General features: G+C 33.3%; 1 protein-coding gene and 1 non-coding gene across 2 annotated transcripts; one reads left to right on the forward strand and one right to left on the reverse strand.

The window, feature by feature from the left end:
* Nucleotides 1-1,841: 1,841 nt before the first annotated feature.
* Nucleotides 1,842-1,934, reverse strand: LOC121215207 (small nucleolar RNA Z221/R21b). The gene has a single exon (XR_005910936.1). It is a non-coding gene; the product is annotated as a small nucleolar RNA Z221/R21b (small nucleolar RNA).
* A 328-nt stretch (nucleotides 1,935-2,262) lies between these two features.
* On the forward strand, nucleotides 2,263-5,578 carry LOC107910433 (pentatricopeptide repeat-containing protein At3g09040, mitochondrial). Its single transcript, XM_016838270.2, has one exon. The coding sequence runs from the start codon at nucleotides 2,345-2,347 to the stop codon at nucleotides 5,426-5,428; it is 3,084 nt and encodes a 1,027-aa protein (XP_016693759.2). The 5' UTR covers nucleotides 2,263-2,344; the 3' UTR covers nucleotides 5,429-5,578.
* The last annotated feature ends 17,544 nt before the right edge of the window (nucleotides 5,579-23,122 follow it).

Here is a 23,122-nt window from a genome sequence, read left to right on the forward strand (position 1 = left end):
TTTCCGGAAAATCATTTCCAACTTTTCCAGCGTTTGATTGGCGGAAAACATTTTCCATTTCGAAAATGAACTCCAAAACAAGGGAAAATGGGTTACATTTTAGGGAAAATGTCTTACCCTTTTAATTTCCGTAAGACATTTTCCGTGCTCTCCTCTCTATCGCCTCCTTCATTCATTCCTTCATTTTCGGTAGAAAATTGCTTCTGTTCATCGATTTTTCAGTAACTTGTTTTTTTAATTATTCAATACTTGTTTTTAACACAATTACAAATAATTTATTTGATATTAATTTTTTTCAATTTATAACGATTAATATTGTAGCTTAATAATTGAGTATTGTTATAAATAAATCATTGCAATATATGTAAAAAAATTTAAAATATAAAAATTTATTAATACATATCAATATATGTAAAAACAATTTTTTCGAAAAATATTTCAAGGAAATCTGCTAAACAGTCGAAAATATTTTACACAGATTCAATCAAACACCAGAAAATATTTTCCAGTAAATCATTTTACAGAAAAGTAAAACATTTTCCCAAAATCATTTTACGGAAACTATTTTACTGGCAATCAAACAGACCTTTAGATTGGTTGATAACTAATTCATATTGGTCTTGAATTAAAATCCTCAATTATGAACACATGTACATTGTATAATGCTATTATAAAATATAATATAAAATTAAATGATCAATGTTATAAGTATCCTAAATGTTAAAATATTTTAGAAATAATATGCAGATATATAAGTTTTATTTATAATTTGATGAAAAACTAAATTATAAATACTCAACTAATTTAATAATCAATTATTTAAAAATAATAATGGTTCATAAAATATAGGATTATCTCGTATATAATCTTATTTTTGATGTTAACCACATGATAAATCTTGATTTTATTAAGTTTTTTAACAAAAATTTTTACGCTTTTAGACCATCGGCGCCAAAACCATGATTGCTTTTGAACAGCCCAATTAACCCATTAAATCATATCAGCAAGAAAGCACCATATCGGCAATGTCTCAAAGAGTTAAAAGGATTGCATCAAGAAAGGCAGATCCGGACCTTTCCCAGCACACAAGATTTACCGATGTGCTTGTAAACAGGACTGCTCTTTTGAGTCAAATTTCAATTTTGTGCGATTTGGATAAACTTTCAGTAATATGTTTTGGTACCAGGCTACTCTTATAGGAGGATAGAAGAAGGCTTAGGATTTGATAGTTACAAACAATGGGGTTGTAAGGGGCTAACAATTTTCTCAATCTGGTAGTCTCAATCTGCTCAATTGAAAATACGATATTTTCAGGCAGAAGAGACAGACATTCCAACAGTGCAAGTGATGACCAGCCAACATCCATCTGTTACCAACCTTAACCATTTTCTCAATCATTTAGTATTGTCGTTTCTTTGGTGTTCTGTGTTTCGGAATCGATGAAAAATCTACCAATATGATTTCAAAGTATCGATGAGTACTACCTTATACTCTCATAAACTTAAATCGAAATACAAAAGATTAAAAACCTAATATATTTCTATTTTCCGAAAAGGAACTATAATTTATCAGTCTACTTTTCCTTTATAAAACTAAATTATAAAAAGGGAGGAACCATCAGAAACCAAAAATTATCCCCAGTAGCAAAAATAGCTATACGGTCCGCATCATGGTTCAATCTTCTCTTCAAAGAAGATCGCATCATTTGGTTCCTTCATTTCAATTTTACTTTTAACCCTTGGGACTGAAATACGAAGATAATCAAACACTGGTAAAAATTTCCTTTGTTATTTCTAAAAAAGGAAAAAAAGATGGATGAGGAAGAAAAATAGAATGAAAAAGAGCTCAGAAAAAAACTATGGGTAGAGAGACTTATCAGCACAAATTAAAATCAGCGTGGTGCATGACTTTCTCTAATTTTCTCATCATCGCCCAAATTATAAGATAAGAAATGAAATTTGAAACAAAATTAATAACAAAATAATGAACCCGCAGACTAATCTGAGCAATCCCATGGAAGTAACATGGAAGCTTTTGGCGGAGGCACTTTGCTAGATTTGACACTTTATAAAGGGAAGAAGAAGCTCTATAAAGAAAAACCCTAATCGCGCATCTCGCGTTTTAAATTTTTATTGTCATTACAATATTACCCTCAATTACCCTTTCTATTTACCCTTTTTTTTTATCATGGCTTTGTTTTTGGACTCTGGTTTTGGGATAGTCGTGGGCTCAAAGGCCTTAAAGACTTGAGTAGATAAGTATTGGCGCCAAAACCACGGTTGCTTTTCAACAGCCCAATTAACTCATTAACTCGTTCGAGCCATGCCAGAAGCGTCCCGACTCAATGCGTCTAAAGTTTCTCCCCAGAACTCTGCCAACCTCCGAGTCGAGCTCGTTTCTTCACCGCTCTTTATTCTCAACGATTCTTCCCCAGTCAACTCACTCCAGCGGGAGCCCACAACACGAGAGATACACCCACCTATTAAGGCTATGCTTACGACAATGCAGAGAAGTCAAAACTCATTACATGTTCGACGAAATGTCTCAGACAACAGAGCGGGCTTTGAAAGCCGGCAAATTGATACACGCACAGGGTTTGGAACTTGGGTTTTGGTCAAAAGGGTTGTTGGGAAACGCAATTCTTGATCTTTATGCTAAATGTGGAGATGTAGGTTCTGCTGAGAAGGTGTTTCATAGCCTAGAAAAGAGAGATGTATTCTCTTGGAACTCAGTTATTTCGATGTATTCAAAACGAGGACTGGTAGATGAAGTGGTCAAGAGTATCGGACCTTTACTGAATAGTGGGGTCTTGCCAAATGAGTTCACATTGTCCACTCTTTTATCTGCATGTGCCAGGTTGAAAGATATTGAATTTGGTAGACTGGTGCATTGTTGTGTTGTTAAAATGGGGCTTGAAACGAGTTCTTTCTGTGAAGGTGCTCTTATCGATATGTATAGCAAGTGTAATTATGTAACTGATGCTAGGAAGGTGTTTGATGGTTCAATGGATCTTGATACCGTTTCTTGGACATCGATGGTTGCGGGTTATGTTCAGGTTGGCTTGCTTGAGGAAGCATTAGAAGTGTGTGAAAGCATGCTGAAGGCTGGTCGTGTTCCTGATCAGTTGGCTTTTGTCACTATCATAAATGCTTTTGTTGGTTTAGGTAGACTTGACGATGCACTGGCCTTGTTTTCCCAGATGCCAAATCCGAATGTTGTAGCCTGGAATGTGATGATTTCAGGGCATGCCAAGAGAGGTTATGAGGTGGAGGCTATTAAAATTTTCCAAAACATGAGGGCATCTGGGGTTAAGTCCACACGCTCCACATTGGGAAGCATGTTCAGTGTGATTGCTAGTTTAGCATCTTTAGAGTTCGGATTATTACTTCATGGTGAGGCAATAAAACAAGGGTTGAATTCTAACGTTTATGTAGGAAGCTCTTTAATTAACATGTATGCGAAGTGTGACAAAATTGATGCTGCAAAGAAAGTATTTGATGAGTTGCCTGAGAAAAATGTTGTCTTGTGGAATGCAATGCTAGGAGGTTATGCGCAAAATGGGTATGCTGATGAAGTAATTGAATTATTCTCTCAGATGAAGGGGTCTAATTCTCAGCCTGATGAATTTACCTATACCAGTATCTTGAGTGCATGTGCTTGCTTAGGATGTCTGGAAACAGGTCGCCTGTTTCATGCATTTATTATCAAGAACAAATTTGCATCAAATTTATTTGTGGTGAATGCATTGGTTGATATGTATGCAAAATCTGGGGCTCTAAAAGAAGCAAGGCAACAATTTGAGATCATAAAAGATCGAGATAATGTTTCTTGGAATGCAATTATTGTTGGATATGTTCAAGATGAGAATGAGCTTGAGGCATTTAACATGTTCCGAAGAATGATTTTATATGGATTTGTGCCTGATGAGGTGTCCTTGGCCAGTATACTCAGTGCTTGTGCGAATGTTCAGAGTCTTGAGCTGGGGAAGCAAATCCATTGTCTTGCAGTCAAATCTGGTTTAGATAAGAGCCTCTATGCTGGAAGTTCCCTTATTGACATGTATGCCAAGTCTGGGGCCATTAGGGATGCACGCAAAGTCCTCCATGGTATGCCTCAACGGAGTGCGATCTCCATTAATGCTATGATTGCTGGGTATGCACCAAAAGATTTAGAAGAAGCAATTATCTTATTACAAGAGATGCAGGTAGATGGATTGAAACCATCTGAAGTAACATTTACAAGCCTTTTAGATGCTTGTAATGAACCTCATAAGTTGAACCTAGGAAAGCAAATCCATTGTTGTATAATAAAGAGAGGCCTTTTGTCTGACGAAGAGTTCTTGGGGGTGTCACTCCTGTGCATGTACTTGAACTCGAACTCCCTTAGAGATACAGATGCAAGAATTCTGTTTGAAGAGTTCCAAAACCGAAAAAGTGCAGTCTTATGGACTGCATTAATTTCGGGTCATACTCAAAATGGTTGCAATGAGGAGGCCCTACACTTATTCCGAGAGATGCGTAGCTACAACGTAATACCTGACCAAGCTACATTTGTTAGTGTCCTTAGAGCATGTGCTGTTTTGTCTTCTTTGCAAGAAGGCAGGCAGATCCACACTCTAATTCATCACACTGGTTATGCTTTAGACGAGTTAACAACTAGTGCCCTTGTAGATATGTACGCTAAATGCGGGGAAGTTAAACATTCTGCAAAAGTTTTCGAGGAAATGAATAGCAAGAACGGTATTAGTTGCTGGAACTCAATGATAGTTGGGCTTGCTAAAAACGGTTATGCAGAAGATGCATTGAGAATATTTTTTGAGATGAAACAAGCACAAGTAATGCCTGATGATGTCACATACCTCGGTGTTCTTACTGCATGTAGTCATGCAGGGAAGGTATATGAAGGTCGTCGAATTTTTGACATGATGGTTAATTATGGGATTCAGCCAAGAGTAGATCATTGTGCCTGCATCGTTGATCTTCTTGGACGATGGGGATTTCTTAAAGAAGCAGAGGATTTCATTGACAGTTTAAAGTTTGAACCGGATGCTATGATTTGGGCTGCACTGCTTGGTGCTTGTAGAATACATGGAGATGAAATTAGAGGACGGCGGGCTGCAGAGAAACTGATTGAATTGGAACCTGAAAATTCATCGCCCTATGTGCTGCTTTCTAACATATATGCTGCAACAGGGAACTGGGATGAGGTTAATGCATTGAGGAGGAAAATGAGAGAAAAAAGAGTCCAGAAGTACCCTGGTTGTAGCTGGATTGTGGTGGGACAGAAAACGAATTTGTTCATTGCAGGAGATAAGTCTCATCCTAAAGCAGATGAAATTGAAGAAATTTTGAAGGATTTGGTAGTATTGATGAGAGAAGATGGGTGTGCTCCAGAAGTGGATACATTGTTGTTGCATGAGGACGAGTGATAAAAGCCTCACTTTGCAGCACAGCTTCATGCCAGAGCAAACAGTCGAGTCATTGCTGTTGTGTAGTATTAGATTATAATTAGGGGTATGCATTCGGTTGGTTCGATTTTTATATATCAAAATGAAATAACAATTGATTTTTTTTTGTTTTATTTTTTTAAAGATTTATTTATAAGATAAAATAAAAGAATTATCATTATAAAACATTTTTAAAATAGTATATTTGGGTTGGGTTATTTTATATTCGAGTATTTAATTTTATATTTGGATAACTAATTGTAGTTTAATTGAATTTGGTTATTTGTTAAAAATTAATTAATAGAATTGGGTTAATTAATTGTGTTGAGTTATTTTATATTTGGGTAATGAAATTGGGTTGAGTTATTTTATATTTAGGATGGTTTATATCAAGGTTGTTTGAATTAGGCTAGTTCGATCGGGAACTTGTTTAAGAAAAAGCGTTGAACCAAGTTATCTGAAAATCGATGCGGACAAATTGAATTAAATTTTTAATATTTTTTAATATTTATAAATTTTTAATGATTTATTTAATCGAACCGGACAGATTGATCAAACCAATCAAACCGATGAATCAGTGCCCTAACTAGTTTAACGACCAGTGCAATTTTGAAAACATTGTTTTATATATTGGTATTAGGTATTGTGTATTTGAATATTGGGTTGGGTTTAATGCTTAATCAGTTTATTTGATTTGGATATCGGAAATAAAAAATCAATTGAATAAATTGTTTAAACCGAATAAGCTAATTGAATAAACTAAAAACTAAAAAGAATCAATTTATTTTAATTTATTTGGTTCGAATTGTTCACCTTGTTCGGTTCAACCAATGTTGGATAAAGTTATATTTTTAATTTTAAAATTTAGAGGTAATATTTTTCAATTTTTTGTTCTTTTTATCTATACTTATATAATGGGATTGATTAAGTTAGTGTTATGAATCAGTTCTACATCAACTTAGTTTAGGAAATTACTTAAAAATTAGTTTTTAATAATGAATATTAATATAATGGATTAATGGTGTTTTCGGTTTTATTAATTTTATATTAAATGCTTAAATAAAACTACTAAAATTGAAGTCTAAATATTGAACCTAAGTCTATAGAAAATTTATTTGTGAGTACTTTATCACTCAACTTATGAGTCAATTATTAAATGCTAAGGTGTTTTGGGGGTAGAGAACTCATGCTTTATCCCCTCCTCATCACAGAACTTTCCAAACTCCTCATTCTTGAACTCACGTCCATGGTCACTACACACCCTATTTATCATGACAATAACTTTTCCTTGCTCATTCATCAACCCTCTGCACAGTTTTTTAAATTCATCAAAAGCATCTGATTTGTCTCTAAGAAAGTTTACCTAAATGTACCTTGAGTAGTCACCAACACATACTAAAGCACATCTCTTCCTTCCAAGACTTTTTGTTTGCATAGGACCAAACAAGTTTATGTGCACAAGTTCAAAGGGTGTCTTGGTCTGTACATAAGTCATCTTCTTATGCTTCTATCTGTGTTTCTTCCCTTTCATACAATTGCTACAAACCTTAGAAATGGTCCCTGTTAACTTGGTTATTCCTTGAATAGCTTCATACCTTACTAGTTTTTGTAGTCCTTCAAAATGCAAGTGACCAAGTTTCTCATGCCAAAGTTCTAACTCGGAAGTTGTAGAACTATTATAATGAACATTTATCATAACCTTGTAACAATTATCAAAAGTGTGTGCTCCCTCCATGATCACTTTATCATCATCATTAGTCACAATACATATACTTTTAGTAAAATTCGTAACAATACATTGATCACAGAGTTGACTAATACTCACCAAGTTGGCTTTGAGGTTATTTACTAGCAAGGCATTCGTCAATATGGCCATTCTTGGGACATTCAGAGTTCATTTGTCAAGTGTTTGGCCTTTATTTCGATTGCTTATTCGACCAAGACAACATATTCATCTTTTAATTGTCTGTTCTTTTGAGATAAATAAGTGTTAATCTCACACTCAATCCCCTATTTCCCTAGCATCACCTGATAAGTCTTTAGAAAATCTTCATTAATTCCATCATTGACTTCTTCATCAAAATCATCATCAATTGTGGTGGCAATGAAAGCAATGAACAATTGATGATCTTTTTGTATTTCAGATCCATTAGAAGAGTCATCATCACTCCAAGTCACACAGGGTGACTTTTTGTTTTTGTTTTTCTTGTTCTTCAGAGTGTTGCACATTAGGCTGGATGTGGTCATACCTTTATTTGTAACATTGCACACCTTTTTTCTTGTCCTCTTCAACTTCTTCTTTGAACACAATTCCCTTTAACTTGGTTTTGGAAACATTAGCATTAACTTCAAACTTCTTGAATCTTGTCGATTGTTTCTTGAAAGCCTTATTAAAGTTTTGAGTAAGTAAGACTATTTGCTCCTGTAATTCTTCTAAGGCAGCATTTTGAGAAGTGGGCACTTCCTTATTTACCTTGAAAGCAATATTTTTATCACATTTTCATTTGCTATGCTTTGCTTTATCTAAATTCATCTCAAAGGTTTGTAAAAAACCAATTAGCTCATCTATAGCCAATTGTGAAGATTTTCGACTTCCTCAATAGCAATAACCTCGATGGAGAACCTCTAAAGGAGAGATCTTAGCACTTTTCTCACAAACTTAACATTCAAATACTCCTCTCCCAATGCAAAAGTTTGGTTTGAAAAATCACATAATTTGGTGTTAAAACTCCCCAATTATCTCTGATTCTTACATTCTCAAACTTTCAAACTTAGAAGTCAGCATTTACATTCTGAGAAGTGGGCACTTCTTCATTTACTTGGAAAGCAATATGTTTATCACATTTTCATTTGCTATGCTTTGCTTTTGTCTAAATTTATCTCAAAGGTTTGTAAAGAACCAGTGAGCTCATCTATAGCTAATTGCTCAAGATTTTCGACTTCTTCAATAGCAATAACCTCGATGGAGAACCTCTAAGGGAGAGATCTTAGCACTTTTCTCACAAACTTAACATTCAAATACTCCTCTCCTAATGCAAAAGTCTGGTTTGACAAATCACATAATTTAACATTAAAACTCTCCAATTATCTCTTATTCTTACATTCTCAAACTTTCAAACTTAGAAGCCAGCAATTATATTTTTGATTGCTTGACTATGGAAGCTCGTGAGTTGTTTCCAGGATGTCCCAAGCACTATTTACAATAGTGCACTGGGTAATTCTTTTGAATTCCTACATGTCAACACATAGACAATAACATACAAGGCATTTGAATTTGCATTAGCCTATTTTTCCTCTTCAGTAGTCCATTAAGCCTTTGGCTTAGCTACTCTATCATCGTTAATATCCATTTTGGGAGATTTCCAACTAGTCAAAATTATACGTAAATCTTTCTAATCAATATATTTTATATAAGCCTTCATGTTTGCTTTCCAGTATGCATAATTGCCAACTTCGAGCATTATGGATCTAGATATGAATGAACCTTCCACATCTTATTCTAGCAACACTTTAGATCTCCACTAGCTACTTTAAGTAGTAAGTGTAACACTTCTAACCCTTATCCGTCGCCGGAATAGGGTTACAAAGCATTACCAAACTTTACAGATTAATTACGGACATTTCGTAACCTTTAATATTTATATCAAGAATCAATCATATAACACATATTGTCCCTTAGATGGGCCTTCGAGGCCCAATTTACTCCTTAGAAGTGAATCGGGACTAAGCCGGATACTCAGGGAATTTTTCCCTAAATCTCAATAATTTTCTTAGGAACAGGAGACACACGCCTATGTGGCCTGCCGTGTGGGCAGGTGACACGCCCGTGTCTTAGGCCGTGTGGACATTCGATGTGAGACACACAGCCGTGTCCCAGCCCATGTCCTTACCCGTGTAACTCTCTAACTTGGGTCACACGGCCATCCACACGCCCATGTGATGGGCTGTGTAAAGGGTGCATGGGTCACACGACCAAGCCACACGCCCGTGTGCTAGGCCGTGTATAAAAACCTGAGTATTCTGTTTTGAAATTCAAGGTGCAGGGGACACACAGCCTGACTACACGCCCATGTGTCAGGTCGTGTGTCACACATGGCTAAGACACACGCCCCTGTGGAAGAAAAAGGCCATTTTAAATCCACTTTTCTCACCCTTTTTAATATCAACCTATACACAACATTTTAATACATCAAATATCCCAAATCAAACGTTCAACACAAACCAAAAATCAGTTTTAAACATAATATATCAACACAAAACTAAATTACCTAAACCTACCAAAATAAATCCATTCATTGATTTACCAAAATCTACTACTAAACACATGCATACAAACATATATATATAATTCACAACCATACTTCAAATGTAGTTATTTTCCAATCTAGCCCTAGACATGCCATATAAATCATAAAGTATATAACAAAATCTACCAGAGCAGCTGAATAGTGTGACCTGACGTATTGATCCGATCCTCTGAACTTCTTAAAAATCTACAAAGGACATTAAACGACACAAGTAAGCTTAATGAAGCTTAGTAAGTTCGTTGGCTTTAACATAGATCTTATCGAACATATTATAATAATTCATTTAGGTAAATCATTTCATAAACATTTCCTGCCAATCACAACTCAATTGGTGAATTCATTTATTTGAGCTTAATACCAATAATAACTTAAATTATTCCACATTAATTTCATGTAGCACTTACCAATCCTTATCAAACCAGAAAACGTCTTACGGATTTGAGTATATCGTAAACAGAAGCCCGAAGGCTACACAGAAGCACATAAGTGCTAAACGAAAACCCGTAAGGGTTGAACAGAAGCTCATAGGAGCTGAACGGAAACCCATAAGGGTTAATCTGAATCTCAGAAGAGCTAAATGAAACCTATTAGGGTTAAACTGAAGCTCAAAAGAGCTGAACTGGGACCCAGAAGGGTTAATCTAAAACTCATATGAGTTAAATGAAGCTTATGACAGCTAAACAGAAAGCAAACACGAAAGTTCGCAACAAATTTTGAACTCTAGTTTACTTGTGAAATTTACCGTCAATTCCTCTTTACACTGAATGACTGTACTCAATCCTGCATTCCATTAACTTCGAACACTTAATTCAATTTTGTAAGTTTAATAATAATTTTATTTTCAAAAAATTTTACAAATAAATACAAAATTCCATTTATTATTTAACATATAACATTAAAATTTAACCATACGAACTTAACTGGGCTAAATTGTAAATTTGTAGTAGTTAGGGACTACTTAGAGCTGTCCATGGGCCGGGCCGGGCCAGGTTCGAGTCGGGCCCGAAAAAAATTTTTAGCCCGCTTTTCAGGTATGGGCCTGGCCCAGCCTGAAATATGGGCCTGAGATTTTGCCTAGGCCCGGCTCGAGGAAAAAATATGGAACCCGAGCCCGGCCCGTTTTTAATTAAAATTAAAATTATATTTGTAATAAAATTAAAACTAATTGTTATCAAAATTAATTGTTATTAAAATTGTATCAAATTATTTTTTTGTCAACATTTTGTTAATAAAATTTTTAATTGTTAATTATATTAATTGTTACTAAAAAAATCAAATTATATTAAATTATTTTATCAAATTATTTGCTTTCATTTCTATTATTCGGCTGAAAATTAAAATTCATTGCATGTTCACCATCCTGTTCACGGGACATTGAATCACTTGGGTCTCTTTCTATTAAACACACCATCCTATTCACTGGACATTGAATCACTTGGGTCTCTTTCTATTAAACAATTAAAAGGAGTTATGTAATATGTATTATTGATGTGCATTATTAAAGCCATTCAATACATGGATTTATTTATTCCATTTCTATTTCTATTTTGATATTTAATGGCCAATCAGCAAATATGTTCTATTTCTTATTTATACATAAATTAGTTGGACAAATAAAGAACTATATTTTATAGCAATAAACATACTTAATTTTAAACATACTTAATTTTATCCTGTCACCTAAATTTTATAACAAAATATTTAAACATACTTAATTCTATAGCAATAAACAACAAACCATAATATTCATACATTAATCCATCAACATATTTAATTTTATAACAAAATATAAATTATAAGCTAAATTAAATTTTAAACATTTAGAAAGAAAGTATCTTAAAAAGCAACTGAAGAAACATCATCCTCATTGTCGTCATCATCGTCATCGACCCTTTTGCAACCAATTTATAACATGAAATAAAAATGAATAATTAGATAATCAAATTGATGAAAAAAATATAAAATTACAACAATAAAATGAGAATAATAATTACCTGCTGAAAATCCCTTAGCTCGCATCCAATCATCGAAGCAAACAACGAATTGAACCGTTTTTGGCTTAAGTGAACTCCTTAAAGGTGTGGTAACTTTCTTACCCATGCTAAAAGCCGATTCGGAAGCTACAGTCGATATTGGAATTGTCAAAAGATCACGAGCCAATAATGAAAGCTCATTGTATCGAACTGAACTTTTGCTCCAATAATCTAAAACATCTATTTGACTATTCAACTCAAGCTCCGGTTCTTCCAAATAAATGTTCAACTGTGACTTTTCACTCCTAGTGCTAGATTCATTTAAATACAGTTTATAATCATCACTCTCATCAAAATATCCCCCAAAATCAACAGGATTTTTGTTCGAAACATAAGAACTCCCAGCCAAAGAGGAAGACATGGAATTGGATTTCTTAACATACTCATCAAACAAGAGTCTAAGATTGCTAAGAATGGTCTCAACAAAATCTGAAGCATGAATACCATAGATTGTATTAAAGCAATACTGCACATAATTCAACTTGTAGCGAGGATCTAAAATTGCAGCACATGACAATATCAACGAATACTCAGCCCAGTACTTATTAAATTTTTCTTGCATTTGCTTAACCATTGGAGTTAAAAATGAATAAGGGCCTTTAACTGTATCAATCAAGAGCTTGTGAACCTTCCAAACCCCTCTAAAATAAAGATTAGCCGTTGGATGATTAGAACCAGAAAAAACACAAGTCACATCATAAAAGACTTTCAAAAATTTGTAAAGAATAGCAACATTTCTCCACTCCTCGCTAAAAAGTGCAAACATTTGATAATCTTTATCTCGTTGGCCCCAATAATCTAGCACATCTTTATAGTAAAGAGAAGATTCAAGCATCAAATAAGTAGAATTCCATCTCACACACACATCTTGACTCAACTTTTTGGTCACATTCAAATGAAAACTTTTGTCGGCCACATCATAAAATCTTTTCCTACGAATTCCCGACTTTTTATGTACCTAATCCCATTTCGAATCTTACAAACAACATCATCGGCAAGTTCCAAACCAGCTTTAACTATAAGATTCAATATATGTGCACAACATCTAACTTGAAAAAAAGCACCATCACACAAAATAGCTCGGTTTGCACGAAAACGATTTTTAAGACAAGAAACCATAACATCATTATAAGAAGCATTATCCAAAGTGATGCTAAAAATTTTCTTATCTATACCCCATTGAGATAAACATAAAACAAGTTCATCCGCTATGTTCAAACCATCATACGGAGGAAATAAAGCTCTAAACCTTATTATTCTCTTTTGTAGCTTCCAATCTTTGTCAACCCAATGAGCAGTAATGCAAATATATTCATCATTAGTATGCTCCGAATTCCAATTATTAGAAGTTAGACAAATTAAACCAGGTGCTTTAGCCAACTCTTCTTTAACATGATCTCTCTCTTTTGCATAATACTTTAGGACATCCATAGTAGCTGTTTGTCTATTTATATTCTTAAAATTAGGACTAGCAATTCTCATCATGTATCTAAATCCCTATTCTTCAACTGTCCTAAATGAATGCTTGCCACACACAAGAAAAGTAGAAATAGCCTGACGACACTCATCAACATCAAACTTGTAGTTTTTTATAGATGGAACACCTTCTGGTGATGGTTGAGTAACTATGGTGTATTGAGTGATGTCCTTATTAACTTTTTTCAAACAGCTATTTAGATGACGTCTTAAATGAAAGGTTCCACTAGAAGACTTAGCAGAGAAGATAGTCTTACAATGATTAAATTGTGCCTTCAATTCATTTTTGTTGTCGCATTCAAGCTTTGTCATTTCATCCCACACCTTTGAAGTGGTAGACTTTTGACGTTTGACAACACTTTCATACTCATTAAACTCATCGTCCACAAGTATAGGAGTGTTCGAACTAGCCATAGTCATAAAAATTCAAGTCCTGAAATCCAAAAATAATCTTATTTATAACTCTGTTATTGAATATATATATACAAATATTTTATTAAATAACTTAACATAAATATTGTATAACAGCCACGATTGAGCAGCCAAGCATAAAAGAAAGCAAGGCAATAATGTGAAATTTCTAGCTAATGTTCCATTATATAAACAATAGGCTAATGTGAAATTTTGAGCTAATTTTCCATTATATAAACAATCGGCTAATGTTCCATTTATAATTTTAAAAGGTTGAGCATAATATTTTATGCTCTTGCTTTATAGGAAGTCACCAACATAAGCTTAGATGCATATTTTGAACTCTTTAAATGCATACTTTTATAATATATAGAATTTTAAATTAATAACTCTTTAAACTACTAATTAACTTGCTGTCTAATTAACAAAAAAAACACTACTCATCCACTTAGATGCATACTTTTATAATATATAGAATTTTAAATTAATAATAGTAAAATTGTACTTTGAAGTTTGAACTATTTGAAATAAAAAATAATTTAGTCTTTCAAAATTTATAAATATATAATTTGTTATTAAATTTTTTTAATAAAATTCATTCTAACTTTTGAAATAATTTTAAGCTACAATCAGTTATCTTTAAAATTATCTTGTATAAAAAAATTGAAATAATTTTAAAAAGATATCATGGTCTACAAATGAAAACTAGATAAAATAGTTTAACTTTGAAAGTCCGTTACCGTTATGTAGAGGAAAACGTAAACAAAATTAAAATGCAAACAAAAAAGGAATAAGAATAAGAATTGAATGGAACAAAAACATTTATTAGATTTCAAATTTATATATAAACATAGAAAGCATATTATTGTATATATAATATAAACCTAAACTAGAAATCATCCTTTGCGTTTAAACAATTGAGATAGTCATACTTATTCTATAAGATAAATTACATTTGTACCAAAAAAGAAATTAATGAAATTCAAACTGCATAAATCCAATCCAAAATCATAAATAGAAGCATCTTTATTTCTCAATCCCATTATTTTCCTACTAGTAGATAAGCAATTTTAGCTTATGGGAAAATCTGCTAATCTGCAAAATGATGTACAAAGTAAAATAAAGGAAAATCAAATTAAATTAAATTGTAAAAAGAAAATGTAAATGAAAGCTTACAGGAAAGAAAGCTAAGGTAAGCCAAATCGATTTCAATGTCGATTGTTTCTGTAATAAAACAAAGCAAAAACAAAAAAGATGAGATTAAATGAAGAAACTAAGCTTGTGATCTCAGTAAACAAAAAAGATGAGATTAAACGAAAATATAGTAAATTAAAATCTGCTAAGAACACATAGACAAACTTCTACTATATAAGAAAATCTTCATATAAAAAGGATTATACGATATTGGATTCTTCAATTTTACTCTTTAAGATACGACTCATTTGATTTCTCTCCTCTTAATTACGCGTAGCTTATACTTTTTAAATACTAGAAAGAGTGGAAAAAGCCTTTAAGCGTGCATCAAATATTTATATATGTTGAGCAATGATTTTGTCAAGCTAAACCCCTCAAAAGGGTCTACACAACAAACAATTAAACCAAAAAGATGTCACTGACCGCATCCCTTTTGTTGTACTAAAAGGGTTTACACAATAGACAATTAAACAAAAAATTTACTTAAAATTATATATAATGATATATAATAATATATAATGATGGGGATGACACATAATGATATATAATGATGGCTCATGCTCATCTAATATTACTTGCATATGCAGATTGATAATAGCGCTCATCTAAAATTTCTTTGTTGCTTGACTCATTTCCTTCTTCTTTCTCAATTAACATGGGATGCAATTTAATTGATAATGGGATTAAGAAGAAGAGTCCGATTCAGGTCAAGAAAGGAAGATCTAATGGAAATGAGAGAAACCCAATTCTTATGAGGAAGCAAAGATCTCAAGTTCATAAAAAAACTGCAAAAACATATTCAAATAGAAATGAAGATTTGGGTTTGGATTCCATTGAAGAAAATGAGAAGAATCCAGTTGAAACAGTGACTATATATAATTTTAGGAAGCAGGAAGCAGGAAGAAAATGAGAAAAACATATTTTGAGTGCAGGAAGCAGTGATTATATTCAGCACTACTACGATTAACAGAATCTATACACCCAATTAGTTCTCTGATATTATCATAAGATCCTACACTACTTTCATTCAAGTATCATTTAAAGAATAAACAAACACTTTTGGGTTTACCTCAAATACGATTTTGTTGGAGAACCGGAGGTGGATCAATGGAGATCTTGACGGTGGAGGTGGATCGGTGATTGGGAATCAATGGAGACAGATAGACGGGGTTAGGGATTTTAGAAGGCACAGGTTAGGGATTTTAGAATTTGGAAGACAAAGACTGTCGGCTGAAAAATAAAACTAAAAACCAAAAAAATTTTGCCCGAGGCCCTGCCCGTTTTCTAAACGGGCCTCATTTTTTTCCCAAGCCCATATTTCGAGCCTATATTTTTACCCAAACCTTCCCATATTTCGGGCAGGTCGTTGGGCTGGACCGGGCCGGGCCGTCCGGCCCATGGACAGCTCTAGGACTACTCTGGTAATTTTCTTTTTTCTAGTTGATCTACGAGCTCTTGATCTAAAATATAAAATTATTCATTCATCAATATATATTTCAATTCTAATTCACTTCCCAATTTATACCCCTCAATTTTCAAAATTGCATAATTACCCTAACTTTTACAGTTTTTGCAATTTAGTCCCTCACCAATTAGTCCATCAAATAAGCTAATTTTTCTCAATTAACATTTTATCTAAATATTCTAATCTATTACACAGCCTTTGATAAACATAATTTAATACAAAACCCTAAGTTTTAATCTTTTTCACAATTTAGTCCTAAAATCAATTTTTATTGGAATTACTTGATAAAATCATCATATAACAAAATTAGAGCTTCAATTACATGTGAAATAATCATAAAAATTCAGTACTCATCAATGGTAACGTTCAAAATTATCCATGAAATCAAAAACTAATGAAATAAGTAGTGGACCTTATTGTAAAAGTCTTAAAACACAAAAATTTCAAGGAAAAAGCAAGAATTGAACTTACATGAAGTAAAAGAAATAAAACCAGCTCAAAACCTTCTCCTATGGCATTTTTGGCTGATAAATTGAAGAAGAATAGCCTAGGAAAGTTTAGAATTCAGTTTATTTAAGTTAATTTCACAAAATTTATAATTTTGCCTTTTAATCACATGATTTTTGTTTTCTTTTCTACTTATGACGCCTCATGCCTTTATTTTAGGCATAATTGCTCCTTAAGTCCTCCTTTGTTCATTAATTAAGCTATTTAATCAATATTTCTTTAATTAGCAAGTTTTTCACATTTTTCAATTTAGTCTTTTTTAGTTAATTAACTATCAAAACATTAAAATTTTCTAACGAAACTTTAATACACCTTAATGACACTCCGTAAATATTTATAAAAATATTTACAGTTTGATTTATAAAATTTAGGTCTCGATACCTCGTTTTAAAAACTAATTAATCTAATAAATATTTCTAAAGCATAATTCACCAATTCATAAGCCTTCCTAAATTCATAATTGACTCATAAACACTATATAATAAAATTGTAACACCCTAACCCGTATCCGTCGTCGAAATAGGGTTACGGAGCATTACCAAACTTACCACATAAACAATCATATATTTTCTTGTTCATTTATCATATCCAAGCAATAGTCATTCAAATTCAATCATATAGTCCCTAACATAAGCCCTCGAGGCACAAAACAACCATTAAAAACAATTTGGGACTAAATTGAGAACTCATAGAAGTTTTGGGAAAACATTAAAAATTTTCAAAGTGCAGGGGACGCACACCCATGTGGCCAGGCCTTGTGTCTCACACGGTCAAGAGACATGCCCGTGTGGGCATTCGAAATGGGATCACATGGTTGTGTTCTAACTCGTGTTCAACCTTGTGTAACTCACTGACTTGGGTCACACGGCAAACCACACGCCCATGTGACTAGCCCGTGTAACTCACTGACTTGCTTTCATTAAAAATTATAGTGGACACACGACCGTGTCACATGGCCGTGTGTCACACACGGCTAAGACACACGCACGTGTCTCTACTCGTATGGACAAAAACAAGCTATTTTCTAAGCCACATTTCTCACCCAATGAGGTACCAACCTAAGCTCAAAAATTCACATACAACCATGGCACAAATAAGCATTCAAAACCAACTAATATCAAGTTTATAGCATGCATTATCCACACATACAACATGATATCCATAAGCACATTCATTTGACCACTTTAAAGCGTACCAAATATATTTCCAAAGTCTACCTAAATGGTCAATTACATATGTGAGACATTGTGCCTAAAACTTAGCATGCAAACTCATCTCAATTCCAACCATTGGGTGCCAAAACACAATTTCACAAGCAAGGCATTCATATAGCAACTATACACCACATATCACAAAGCCATTTATACATATATACATATCAAAATATATGACCACTTTACAAGCCAATTCAAATGGCCAAAACTCATCAAGACATATAGCCTACATAAGCCAAAAGACCTATACATTCCATTTAACCAAAATATAGAAAGTCCAAAGTACTAAAATGAGAGTTTGATAGTGCGATGCAATCTCTGACAACTTCCAAACCAAGCGAGCCTCCGAATCACTACAAAACACGAAAAATTAAATAGAGTAAGCAATTAAGCTTAGTAAGTTCGTATAACATAAAACTCAACTTACCATTTAATCACAATTTAAGTAATTAAACATAGCATACTGTAACTCAATTTGATCCATAAGTCTAACACATATTCATCCACAAGGTTAGACATGAAATCACAAATCTCATAGATTCAATTCTCTCATGATTCACGTACATACCTGTACCGGTTCATATCGAACTTATACACTCTCGTAACATCACTGTGCCCGCTGAACCATTTGGAATAATATCAGATACTTGGGTATCTCACACACTAAGTGCCAATACATGGTTGAAACCATCTCTATCTTATATATCATATAGATACTCACTCTCGAGCCATCACTGGGTCTGCTCACACAAGCTGACGATCAAGACATAGCTACACGGTGCTGCTCACACAAGCTATCGAGTAACCACAACACATGCCAAAAAACTCAGCCACTGATATAACGTACGAGACCATCACCCAAAACACGAAAATCCCTAATGACATGTCATTTCTATCCTATCTATTCCTAAAGTTCAACCGGAATTTCATACGTCGCTAAATCTTCGTTAAATATTTTCGTGAAGTCATTTTCATCAAGAATTCAATAATAAAGCATTTAAAACACAATTACTTTAATTCTTATTAACATACGAACTTATCTCGAATTAGTATGGAGAAAATCGACCGATCAATCCACTACTTTATTTTTCCCATGATCTAATTTCAAACATGGCTTTTCTTGATCTATATAATCAAATTTAACCACTTTAATTCATATTTTACTCAATTCAACCAAAATTCATGTTATGAAAAATTACCATTTTGCCCCTAAACATTTGATTATATCACTATAATCACATTTTACAAATAAATCCCTATTTGACATTTTCAACAAAAATCACTTTACAAAACTTGTTCAACTATCACTAAACTTTCATTTTCATCCATCAAGCATAAAAAACAAACAACATACATTCATGGTAAAACTCTATAATTTTAATAATTTTTCAAATTAGTCCCTAGGCTAGCTAGATTAAGCTACAACGATCCCAAAAACATAAAAATTATTGAAAACAAGACAAAAATCACTTACATGCAAGCTAGAGATTGAACCGAATGCTTCAAAGCCCTAAATGTGTTCTTTCTTCTTAAATTTTGATGGAGGAAGAAGATGAATGAAATAAAATGGCTTTTGTTTTATTAATTTGAACCTTAATTACCTGTTTACCTTTATACCCTTTAAAAACTTTAATAATTTCCATAAAACCAAACTCATAAATTTCCACTAACACAAAAATGGTATAATTACCACCTAAGTACTCTTATATTAAGGTTCTATAGCCATTTAGTGCATTTACCTTATAAAACTCAAGTTTTGCACTTTACGCGATTTAGTCCTTTTTGTCGAATTAAGCATGCAAATGATAAAATTTATTAACGAAATTTTCATATGACTCTACTAACATGTTGTAGACATTTAAATAATTATAAAATAAATATTTTCACTTCAGATTTGTGGTCCCGAAACCACTATTCTGAATTAACTAAAAATGGGTTGTTACAAAAATTTATGAGCTCACTTGTCGGATTTAGTGGTCTCAAACCACTATTTTTGACAGTACTAAAAATTGGGCTATTACAGTAGGTGTAACACCCTAAATTCGGCCTAGATATTATGGCCGAATCTGGCGATGTCACATGGAATAGGATTTGAAGACAAGATTGTCGAGTTAAAATCGTTACAGTTAGTTAGATTTTATTTAATTCGGAAAAATAAGTATTAGTTGATTTTCTTTAAAAATTGTCTCTTAGCGGAAGCTTTTGTAACTAATTAATTTAGGGAAAATTGTTTCTATTTACGAAAACCTTAGTTTTTAGAAAAATTGTGTTTTGTTGAGTTGCAGTTTTTAAAAAAATCCATAAAAACAGTATAAAGTCCCAAATTTAAAGCTAACTAGTCCATAGTCCAAAAGTTACATAAAAAACCCCAAATAAGTAATAAATTCTAGACATTAAAGAAAAACAGTCTAAAATTTACGTGTGGCCATCGTCGAGTCATTCGCTGCACCGACCCGTCAAGTCTGGGGATTACTTGTACAGATTAAACAGAGAAAGAGTGAGTTTTTGCAAACTCAGTGTGTAATCCCCATAGAAAACATGCATACAGATAATCAACATAATTCAGTTAGATACAGTCTGGGGCCTGTGCCTATCACAGAATCAGTTTGGGCCTTAGCCCATTCGAATACAGTCTCAAAAATACTTTAGGGCCTTTTGACCCATACTAGATACAGAATGCAGATACAGTAAATCAAAATCCTACCCACTAGCCTCTACACATCATCTCCGTCCAACCCTACACACCATGTGGGGATTAAATCAACCCACCCATCCCTACACACCATGCTGTACCGAAATGCGGCATATAATCAAAAGGTTGCAGTTGAGTTGCCAGATAATAGGTTTAATAGCCTTTCAGACACTTCCTCCAAATATCATCAACCCACCCCGATGCAATGCAACATACAAAATATGTCATGCCATTATGCAATTAATAGTACATACATTCAGATATCATAAGTCATGCTCGGTATGGAAATTAGACAGACAGATCACACATATAGGGGTCTAAGTAAAGTTTACCATCCCTACAGTAGGTCCACAGTCGACTTGGGAGACCAGTGCAACCTTACATAACTTTTCAGAAAAATGGGCTCACACGCCCATGTGGCCCACTCGGCCCAAATTGGCCTTGGCCACGTGATCCATTTTTAATGTAACCCATGCTAGTTAATTATTCATATATGTTTTCACTATTTACTTATATGTTCCTTCAAAGCTGTCTACTTGAGTCACTGTTACTAAATTATTTACATCTTGAGCTATAGAATTCTGAATTAATATTTGCTTGATGTTTTTGAAACTAGACTCAAATACCTTTCTACCATAAAATTTTTAGAATTTTTGGTTTAGCCAATAAGTACAATAAAATCTTCAAACTTACCCCTATTCTACTATCTGACAGCTTCGACCCTACTTTGCTAAAAATTAATTATCTCTTACTAAAAAATTTGGATAATGTTTCTATTTGTTTCTATTGAAAATAGACTCATTAGTAATTAAAACATGTAAATTTTAATCCCTAATTATTTTTCTCCATTTTTTATGATTTTCCAAAGTCATAACAGGGGAGCCCGAATTCATTCTGACATTGTCTCGCAAAATATATTATATCTCACGATTTACAATTCCATTACTTACATCATTTCTCCTATGAGAAACTAGAATCAATAAGATTTAATTCTATATTTTTTTCATCCTCTAATTAAATTCTCATAATTTATCACAATTTTTAAAAGTTAGCCTACTACTGCTGACCAAACAGCAAGCAATTTCGGCTTTTCTCCGAATCCTTTTTTTTAATGTTTTGGGTACACACCTGGTTTCAATTAAAGCTAAACGATCCCCGAGCACTTCAAAACCTATTTTTGACCATCCAAAAACCAATTTCAATCACTTAAACCGATACTAAACTGAATTATTCAAAACAAACCATCCCCAAATACTTTCAATAACTCATACCTTGAACGCACAATAACGAAATCGCACTTCCTTAGCATTGATTGGAATCCACATCTGCCTAAGGGTCTCTTAAACATGAAATAATTCCATTAATTACCGATTCAAGAATACCGAAACTAAAATAGGCTTACCCAACTTACCGAAACAGATGAAATCGATGGTTGTACCTAAAGAGACGATTTGTAAAAATAAAGAAAACAAAAAGAGTGAGGAAAGAGAAGAAAATTTGGCTATAGAGACAAAAAGATGGAGAAAAGAAAAGAAAAACTGGCAGAGGATGGAGTTAAATGTCGGTTACAAAGAGGACTTTTGGGGAAACTAATTCACTCAATCTCACTACCCACTATTCAGTTATCAATTATAACTCAAACTCTCAGTCACCAAGCCGAGCAAAAATAACTCTCCATTGCCCACACAAAGATTCGAACCCCCACCTTCCAGCACACTAACACTCCGCTTAACCATCAGACCAGCAAGCCCATTCTATTATATACTTACAAATAAAAGCCTATTGGACAAAGTTAAGACTTTACTCAGAAAAATCCAAAATTTTTTTGCTAAAGGCATGGCTTAAACTTGGGACCTCCCAAACACTCCCAAAACACAAAACCACTAAAGCTAACAGATATTTGTGTCACATATTCACAATACCCAAAATTAAAATTTTGGGGTGTTACAGTAGGCTTTGATACCAATTGAAATTTCTAAGTTGTTGCTTAGAACTAATCTGCTCAAACAAAGAGGTGCCTCAAATGGTGGGCACTCCTTCAAGCTCTAAATGGAAAATAGAAAGCACACAAGACACAAGAAGTTATTTACGTAGTTCAATTTCCCTACGTTTTCGGAGCCTAGTTAAGTGAGAAATATGCACTCTCTTCAATAATTACAAAATACAATGCTCTAACCACTAAATTCACCCATTGTGAATACAGTAAGTAAAACCACAACACAAATGTTTTACTATCAAAATAGCACTCTTACAATTATATTATCAAAAAAATAGATTAAGTGCCTAACTCTAAGTCCATTCACATATGCAAGTCTCTCAAATATATAGACTTTAATTTCAAGAATTTCTTACAAATAAATATCTAATTCAATCCCAC

Source organism: Gossypium hirsutum, chromosome D02 (assembly GCF_007990345.1).
Source record: "Gossypium hirsutum isolate 1008001.06 chromosome D02, Gossypium_hirsutum_v2.1, whole genome shotgun sequence".
NCBI classification, from domain to species: Eukaryota; Viridiplantae; Streptophyta; class Magnoliopsida; order Malvales; family Malvaceae; genus Gossypium; species Gossypium hirsutum.